We start from the raw sequence: 9,871 nt of genomic DNA on the forward strand, positions 1-9,871 counted from the left end.
CATCAAGGTTCCAAAGATTTAAGTTCTCTTCCAATAGAAGGTGCCTAGTGAGAAGGGCGTGGTGGTGGTGGTGTTTGATTTTGCTATTATAGCTTTGTGGTAAAAGAATTCACCAAGGAATTGGGTTCTAGGCCCTCCTCAGCCTGAGATGATTTAAACCATGATCACCAGCACCCATGTGTTTGAGTAACAGTGAACATTCCTAATGCATTTTGCATTACATTCATTGGTGTCAATGTGCTCTCAGTGGGTTTAACAGACTGCGTCCACCAAAGACATACCTGGAAGTTAGATGCCACCCTGGTCCATTTTTGATTGCATTGGAACTTAAGTTCGAGTCAGGCACAACTTTGTCCAGATGAGAACACTTCTGCCATGTAAGTTATGGCTTTATGGAATCTTTGCTATCTAAAATACAGGCATTAAATTAATTTAGGCACCAAATGATTGTATTTGGCCACTGGAACAGGTTGATCACACGTGCCGAACATGGCATGCGAGGCCATTTTACTCAGCACACCAAGGCCAGCCCCGGCTCTGGGTAGCTGCTGGAGCCCAGGTGGCTCCCAGCAGGGCTTGCAGCATCCCAGCTGCCTGCTGGGAGCAGCTGGGGCTCTGTGGCTGGCAGCAGCTACCCAGAGCCAGGGCCGGCTGCAGCCTGGAGGCTCCAAAGAGTTGCGCTGGGCTCTGGAGCCCCAGCATCAGCGCCGTACCGGTGCATGTACCCGTGCATCAGAGCAGGTGGTGGGGGAGGGGCCTAAGGCAGTGCAGCCCCGGTCTCTCCCCCACTCCCAGCACAGAGCTGGTGACTGGGCTCTGGAGCCCGGTGCAGCTGTTTGTAGCCAGCCTGGGCTCTGGGCAGCTGCAGCAAGCAGTGGGCAGGCTGCAAACAGCTCCGCCGGGCTCCACAGCTCCAGCATCAGCTCCATGCTGGCAGTGACTGTGCGCACACCTCAGGGCAGACAGCAGGGCAGCGCAGTGTGCCCCAAGGTGTCTGCGCAGTTGCAGCCAGCACGGAGCTGATGCCAGAGCTGATTCCGGAGCTGTGGAGCCCAGCACAGCTGTTTTTGGTACAGGGTAGAGCAATATCAGTGAAATACCTTGGAGCAAACAGTGGCATGGTAGCTTTTGAACATGCATCTGAGTTACTGCAAGCTATATATCTAGTTAGATCTCGAGTAGCTTACTGACAAGTATCATCCAGAGGCATGTGAAGATTCCCTCTGGAGGCAAGCAGTTCATTGACCATGAGTTTCAAGAGAGAGAGCGAGTTTCTGATAATCCAGCTTCTCTTAGAGTTCTTATGGCTTCTGCTTTGCCTTGTGGGCAGTCCTTAACTTATATAGTATGACTTAATTTACCTGATCCAGTGAAGGCCAGCATCTGTTGGCTGCCAACCAACCCATTTGAAATGCATAACTGGTTAGCAGGGTCTTTAGCCCCCTCCCAGTCATGATGAGATTGCTTAGAACAATAGGCCCATACCCAGCTGTGTGAGGCCAGTCACGCAGGCAGAGGGAGCAGGTCTCCCACTTCATCTGGAATGTATCCAGCTCAGGTTACAACTCAGGGTTGCTTGAAGCCAGTGGGGTTAGGGGGTCCGCCCTCTGCAGTGACCATGGTAACCAAATTGTCAGATTAGGCGTCCACCTGATAGCAGAGTTTGGGGAGAGACAGAGATGGCATTCTGCCACAACTCCTGTCTAGAATCTCTTTTCCTTCTTCCATGTGCCACATTTGTGCTGGAACTGAAGGCCACCCCATTGCAAATCTCTGCACAGCTCACTGAGTGCTAACCCCTTACATAACTTGCCTTTTGCAAGGTTTATGTGCCTACAGACTTTACAGGTTTGGAAGAGAGGGCCTGTGGACACAAGTATTTGATCCACCGGACCCTTTTCACCCTTGTGCCTGTTTTCACCCTTTATCTACAAACACTTAAAACAGGCACAAATATGTCCCATACCTCTAAACATGCATACCAATGAGGGTATGCAGAGAAGGAGCACATCTGACCAGAACAGACAGCCTTAGTGGAACTTGCATCACATAAGCAAAGTTACATGATTTTATCTGACATATGTGTTCTTTCTCCTCCTTGCTGTCTTTTTTGCTTGTGAGCTCACTTGCGTGCTCTCTCCTTTCAGAGGTAAGCTTTATAAAACTCCATTTCATCTCCTGACTTTGTAGCTTTTAGGATTAAAGCCAGTTTCTTTAACATTTTATCCACACAGACAGTCAAACCTTTGGAGGAAGAAACTACTATTTCTTCTTTTCAACCCAAAGAATTTTTCCCATCTAAAAAACATTCATGTGGAATATTCCCCTCCCATCTTCTTCACATCTAGACCCTTGCTTGAAAGATGTGTATATACTTTATTCTATACGATGTTTCTCAGGTATCATTATTATTTCTGTTGTTGTTATATGGGGAGAAAACCTCTTCTAAAATGCATACATTATTGGAGAGGGGGTTATATATTCAGAAATAATTTGTGTTCACTTAGTAGACAAAGTAGCACTCGCAGAAGCTAAAATGCACCAACCCGAGTCCTCAACTTTTGTTCAACACACACACACACACACACACATTTAGCTCAATGCATATGTGCCTGTGTTGTGATCTTATTCTACCCTCGTGTGTGTGTGTGTGTGTGTGTGTGTGTGTGTGTGTGTGTGTGTGTGTGTGCGTGTGCTGAGCAGAATGTGTGTGGTGGGGTGATGAGCAGAAGTTGAGGACTCAGATGTTGGTGCATTGTAGCTTCTGCCTCCACTAATTAATGCAGTAACTGGCTCACTTCTCCCTCCAATAATTTATAAATTTTAGAAAAATGTTTTCCCCTTATCACAACAGCAGCACCTGAAAAACATTATGATCCAGTTCTTGATGAGGTGAATCAATTGGGATACGACAATTTATGTAAAATGAGAAACTGATCTGATGTGAGTGTATGTATGTGAAGTGTGTGTGTATATGTAATAAAATACTTGTATCAGTATAGCATATCAAGTATGAATTTCTGCCAGATGTCTTATTTCAGGCAATATGTTAAACTGGATAAGAAATGTCTATAAATATAACACATCTTTCATTATTTTACCAAAAGTCAGATAGAAGTCAGACACTTGTTTTGTATAAAGCATCTTGATTAAAAATATATGCAACTCTAGGAGTATATGATGATATCGTTAGTTTTTTAAACATGATTTACCTCAGTGCACAAGTGGTTTTTTGCTAATACTTTTTTTGAATCAACTGTATAGTTGAGAGAGATGATAGACATGCCTTTGGGCATAACGTCCTCTTCCCTAGGTCTGGAAAAGTATTTTAAACATATTTCCTGGGCCATCATGACTGTACATCCAACTGTACTTTCTTCAGTCAGCAAGCAACCTATAGTGTTATGAAACAGGACTATTGTGCTGTTAAGTAATCAATATATATTTACCTGAGTATGAGAGATGAATTCAGTTCTCTGATTCTGACTGTGTACTCTACCATGTTTTTTCTGTTTTTCTATTTCACTGTGTTCTTTTTTTTAAAATGACAGGTTGCCTTTGCCTCCTGGTGCCTTCTCAGGTCTTTGGGGAAATCAGGAAATGACCAAGAAGATATATTTCCAAAAATTTCCAGTAAGAATTGCAAATTGAACTACTTAAACTATGGCAAAGATATTAGTTAACTTAGATTATATCATTCCTTCTTTTTTTGAGAGAGTTTGATGGATCCATGCGTATGTCTATGTACAGATATGTAAAGCTAAAAACATTTAAAGTCAAACCTTTCTTTATATGGAGTATTAGCATGTGATGGCTCTAATTTGAAGGAGATCCAAAAAAATCAGTTTGACTTCCATGGGTGGCATGTATGGAGCAGGAGGGCACAACTAGGAAGGGGACTGAGCACTTCAGTTAAATTAATTATGCTGCCCTCATCAGATAAATACATAGCGTGGACTGTCCAAGCGCTCACATCTCCTTTCTATATGGAATTGTGTGTGTGTGTGTGTGTGTGTCAAAGCAAAGAAGAATTGGTCTGACAGTTGAAATAGCCAAGTAAATAGCTGTTGTTTTGTTCAGTGGCAAGCTGTTGCTGTTATGCTTCCAGAACATGATATTCCAGATATAAATAACAAGACTATCATTAGGATCAAGGTTAATTTTGCTGCCCCTCTCCTCGTTGTAAGAAGCTATTTCTACTGGATTCAGAAGAGGTACCCTACATGAGACAAGCGCTGAAAAGTGAATAGTGTAGGGGAGGCCTGGACATGGAGGCCTGCTACGTTCTCTTATTCTAACCTCACACAAGTCATGAAACTCACTTGGAGAGCATGATCGAGCTATATTGTGAAAAAGGAATTCTGAATAAAGTATTTCAGAATAAAATAATAGAGTAAAAAAAGAAAGGAAGGAAAAGACAGAGCTGATATTCTTTAGAGTCAATGTGATTCAGCATGTTTTAGTTTACTGTGAATATGCATGACATAAAGCATAAACTTTAGATAGGAAGAATGTAGACTTTTTTTCTTCTACTTCACCAAATCAGTCTTATTTTTGTTTGTAGAACACTCTTATTTCTTGTCTTAATCCCAGGTTATTCTTTGTGGTTCTGTTTTCAGGGCTACTATGATACCATGGATGCAGGTTACATGGATGAGGAAGGCTATTTATATGTGCTGTCTCGAGTTGATGATGTGATCAATGTTGCAGGTCATAGAATTTCAGCAGGTGCAATTGAGGAGGTAAGCACAAACTTGCCAGTGAAAAAAGACAAGCAGGAGAATAAAGATAATTATACTTAGAAAATGGAGACAATCGCAAAAATATATTTGGGCCTTGACTATGTGTTAATTTATACAACAATAGCCCCTGGCTGGAGCACTGCAAAGTTACCACTAAGATAGGCTCCCCATCTAGGAGGTTGAAGTGGGGCTTCTCTCTCTGTCTCTCTCCCTCCCTCTTACCGCCCCATCCCACATCTTCCCTCCAGGGAAGCTTGTCAGTGAGCCCAATCATGGACAGTCCCTTGACTCCTTGCAAGTGAGTTAAGGTGGGAGAACATCTTTCACAGCTGCTGCTCAAGTCATTGCGAAGAAGGGCAGCAAGGAGTGCTATTGCTCCTCCAGTGGTCAGAATGGCAAAAGATTTCGTGGTGGGCTTTCATGGAGCCTGCAGCTCTCCTTTGTTGCTACGTGCAACTTTACAGAAGTTACGTGTGGTGCTACAAACATGAACACTTCTGTAGTATGGGTGGAATTTCTGTAATGTTTGCACATTTTTATACCAATATGGGGGGTGCTTGGATATGTTTTTTGTAGCACAATGAAGGGGTTTGTAGCACTACAAACCTAACATCTGTCTTGCATGTTGGTTTCTCTTTTTCTGAAGTGTACCTGGTTCTGAAGTGCATCAAAAATATATATAGTTATAGGACTGGGTGCTTTATAAAATAAGCTATTTGAAGAACAGAAATAGATCCAGGGTGGATTTTTAAAAACATGGTGTTTGACAAATTCCACCACTACTGATACTGTTGGTAAAATTCAGCTTGTTGAGTGTTTTATCATTGGCTTCACTTGAAGCAGAGGTAAGCCAAAATTGAATTTTTCTGAAGACCTCACCCATATGTCCCAATTCACTGAAGTAATATATATGTAACGCTCAAAGTTACCAACAGTACATTTTATAAAAGCATTTGAAATTCATTTCCTTGTTTACTGACCTGTCCAGACCTACTGTAATTGCCAATTCTGGATTTCCCTCAAGATATGACGAGTCTGCTTTTTGTTTGGTATTTGGTATGTTTGCTGTTAGAGAACAGTGTATTTTTCCAGGCTCTTAATTTAGCAGTCAGGTAATTCAGGAACTCATTTTTAATTTGTTTGTAATACTATTCTTGTGATATATAAATTGACCTGTATGTTTCACATTTTAGAATTTAAAGAGTAGAATTTAGATGTCTGGACATTCTGCGGTCACACAAGATTTTTTTGTTGCACAAAAGCTACCATAGACCCTGTGGATTACTCTAATTGTGTGCCTTAAAAGGGAAACCTTTGAGTAATACAGAATGGAAATGTCATCAGCTTTACCTTACTCTGTGTCATGCCCCCACAGCTCTCAACAAGTTAGTTTGAGTACTGGAAGAAGTATAGCCATGTTAATGCATGACCCTCTGCATACTCCTTTATAGTTGGGTTGGTTGTTCTGCCAAACAGTAGAGCTGCCAAAAGAGGCACAGCACAGGAAGTGACTCCTGGTCTTTACATCTGTATCATTAAGTGTATGAATCGGGTATTGTTCCTTATTTTTTCACTCTGGATCTGAAGCTGATGTAATGGGTAGTGATGTAAATTGCCCAACATTTAGCATTGTACCACTTCATCTCTATGTGCCATGTGAGCCCTCTGCTTTTCCATGATCACAGTCTTTATTTTTTTCTGTCTTCTCCCCTACTGTGATACAGTTTTGTTCCCCAGAAAACAATAAACGTTTAATCCTAAGAACGTTTCTTACAGCTTCTCAGTTCAACCTTTGAACAAAACTGAAAAACCAGACGGTACTTAATGTGTGCAGGGCAAACTGCTATTTAAATGAGAAAACATTAACAACAACACAATGAACTCTTCCGTAAGATCAGTAAATACGGAATTAAGAGGTTCAGTGACTCTCCCTTTAATTAAAGGGTAGTCACCTTATTGAACATGCATATTTCTCTCCATGTACATTTATACTTACACATAGTTTAACAAGCTTTTCTTTAGCTTTTTTACCACAAATCTCAATCTTCTTATGTTTCAGTAAGGTTAGGTAATTGTACCAAGGTGTCCACAAGTCTCCTCCGCACCCTGTCTTTATGGGGATGCTATAGAAGTTACAGCTTTCTCTGTTGCTCGCTGAATGGTTGTTACATACTTCTCATAATTGTAGCTTCTGGCTTATTCTCTGTGTGTGCATTTCAAACTGTTTGCCTCTCACTAAGGCAAAGGATATTAAAAGGGATTCAGCTTGAGTAGTTCCCTGCCTGTGTGTGGATACTGGCACTGCTGCTGCTGCAGGAGAGAGTAGGAATTAATCCCAGTGCAGTGCTGCCATTCTGTAAAAACCTTCTCTTTTATTTTTGGTTTCTTATATTCTAGTGGTATAGCTTTCAGTGGCATGCACCATTTCTATTATCAATCTTTCTATTTATTTTATGATAGTTTAAATTGGCACAATGGCATCTAATGCGTGGTCTGACAGTTGCACCTCCTGCTATGCACTTGTGGCATGGCAGGAGGCACGATTATGTGAATTGCACATTAGATCCCATTGTGCCTTTAGCTGCACATGTAGAGGGAGCCTAAGTGTTATGTTTGCTGCGGGTGCACCAAAATCCATATCTTCTTTACCATTTTGATGCTGTTCTTACACTTTCCTGATCCAGAAGGACTTAATTGATTAAGGTTTTACCCTTTTTTTAACAACATACAGGACCTCTCTTTTAATGTGCCTGATGTATGGAGCAAAAAAGTATCACATAACGCTCTGAATGAGAGGGTAAAGGAATCTCCTGTAGGTGCCATTAAATAGTGGTCAAAGTTCTCCTTGAATGGAAATCCTATGACAAGTTTATCTACTGTGTAAATATAATTTTAAGGCACACATTTGTTTTGCAATCACTAGTGCCTGGCATGTGAAATAACAGTGACTGGGTTTTTTAAAAATTTTTTACAGACCCAGTGCTATTGCTTTGCTACAAGAGTTTACTTAAATGAGAGTGTTTTGTGGCATAGAGCAAACAAATCTCCGGTGTATTTATGTGGTGCATTCTTTGTGCGGCTACACAGCACTTACACAGAATTTTGTGCTCGTGTGTCACAGACATTTGGGGGCTTTGCTACAGAATTTGTTTCTCGTGTTGCAATCTAGATATAACCATTTGGATAGAGCTATATATTAAAAATCCTTCTAAGCACAGGATGTATGCATAGCAAACCTCTTTTGTAAGGCTTTCATGATGGAAAACTGACTATGTTCACCATAATGCTTTGTGCTAAGGGTGGTGAACTCTGAATTTTCTTGTGTGTCAAATGATGAGCCTCTCACTGTGGATCTGTGGCTGACATTGGAAGTCTAGCAGAACTTCTTCTCTCCCCAGTAAGGAGAAGTTCCCCTGAGCCTTCCCTTTGTTTCTAGTAGCAAAAACAACTCTTTGCTTTCTGCTTTTTTAGGCGTTCTCTTCTAGCTTCTCCTCGGCTGTCCTCTCTTCTCCCCAAGTGTCCAAGGGACTTTCCCCTCCTGTAGACTTGCGTGCATAAGTAGCCAACATAAGTGCAGTATTTCTACATAACAGGTGAAAGACATCTGCACATCTGGTTATTCATTTGCACAGCCAAAACTGAGACCTTACCCCAGCTGGCCTTCCCTCCACTTCCCTGGGTGTCCTTGCTTCTGAAAACATGAGAGGTAAGGATCTGTTGACCATTAACACAGTCACCTAGTTCTGGAAGTTAAAAACCTATATGTGGACAGTGTGGGAGACTTGCAAACAAGCACAGAGAGGTATAACTGTGCATATGGAGATAAATAGAAGATGGCACTGAAGGATTTATGAGGGAAGCTGACAAGGTGGACAAAGTCTGGAACTTTGGTAGAACTGGGGAGGAGGCAGGTGACAAAGCTTAACAGATAAACGTAATGTAATTTTAAAATGTTACGTGATATCTTGGTTACGTGGAAGTGGCTTGAGGCTTTTTTAACACTGAACCTTGACAGTATCACCAGTGCACCCTGTTTTCCCATTAATGCAGAAGACTAATTTCCATTACCGACAGGATTTTTATATTGATGATGGGCCGCTTATGGAAAACTATGCATGTGTATCGCTGCCACAGTTAGATATATTTTGGCATCCTGTGAATGTGTGATGCTAAAATAATGTAAAGTGAAGATAAACTGTGGAAAGTAATGTGCAGTGGGTTTGTGTAGGATGCTAGTCATGCTTTGTGACTGTTGGCTTGTGACCTGAGGTATTTAACATTGGATTGGGATTACCTTCAGTTATTGTGATAGGAATGATATTTTGCTTCTGCAGTAGGCTGTTACTTTAGGAAAGTATTGACCCATATTAACCCATATATCCCTCCAGTTTTGTTGCTTTATTGTTTGTAAATAATGGCCATGGCAAAGCTCATTCCTGGTGAGACATGTTTTGTGCTTCTTATCTGCCTGCAGTGATGAAAGTGTTAGTGTATAGTATCACTATTGTAATTTTTACAGGGAGGGTTTCATTATTGGCTGTACACATGACATCAGTAGACCCAAATTCTTAAAGGAGAATTCTAAGGATCCCTGTCCTTTAGCACAGTAGTTCCCAATCTGTGGTACACGTAGCACCAGTGGTATGCAGACAACCTGTCAGTGATATGCATTAACAGATTTATTATAATTACTTTATATGACAAAAATTTGCTCATGATACTTAAGGTTGAACTGAAAAAAATCCTGGTGGTTCTTAAGGCTGTATTGTTTTAAATTGGTGTGCAATCTGTCAGAGTTTGGGAACTGCTGCTTTAGTGTATATGATCACTGTGGGCACCTGGATCCTTGGTTATAGGGAAAGAACAGCAGAGAACCACAGGCTCAGTGCCTCAGCTTTCTATTTTAGAAGTCTAGATGAAGTGGTATTTTTCTTGTTCCAGCAAACTGAAACCTCAGTTTCAGATCAGTTTCCTCTCCATTTCTCCTACCTAGGCAAGCTGAGATGAAATGTAGAACTTTATATATATTCCTTTTAGTTTCCTTTTGAAGTGGTTTCAGGTGCAAGTAGTGAATTCTTACAATATTGAATCATGTTTCATGCAGGCCTTTCAAGGCAGGGGCTTTGCTT

General features: G+C 41.3%; 1 protein-coding gene across 3 annotated transcripts in view; it reads left to right on the plus strand.

The window, feature by feature from the left end:
- ACSS3 (acyl-CoA synthetase short-chain family member 3) overlaps window positions 1–9,871 on the plus strand; it is a 237,747-nt gene that overhangs the window by 218,606 nt on the left and 9,270 nt on the right. For 2 of the 3 annotated variants that reach the window (XM_019514798.1, XM_019514797.1), the window contains 2 exons: window positions 3,552–3,633; window positions 4,620–4,742. In XM_019514798.1, coding sequence (XP_019370343.1) covers window positions 3,552–3,633; window positions 4,620–4,742 — 205 coding nt within the window. Of the gene's footprint in view, window positions 1–3,551; window positions 3,634–4,619; window positions 4,743–6,117; window positions 6,219–9,871 lie in introns of those variants that run through there. The other variant, XM_019514799.1, reaches the window with a different exon arrangement.

Source organism: Gavialis gangeticus, unplaced genomic scaffold (assembly GCF_001723915.1).
Source record: "Gavialis gangeticus isolate Ggan-Ray unplaced genomic scaffold, GavGan_comp1, whole genome shotgun sequence".
In the NCBI taxonomy this organism is placed as follows: Eukaryota; Metazoa; Chordata; order Crocodylia; family Gavialidae; genus Gavialis; species Gavialis gangeticus.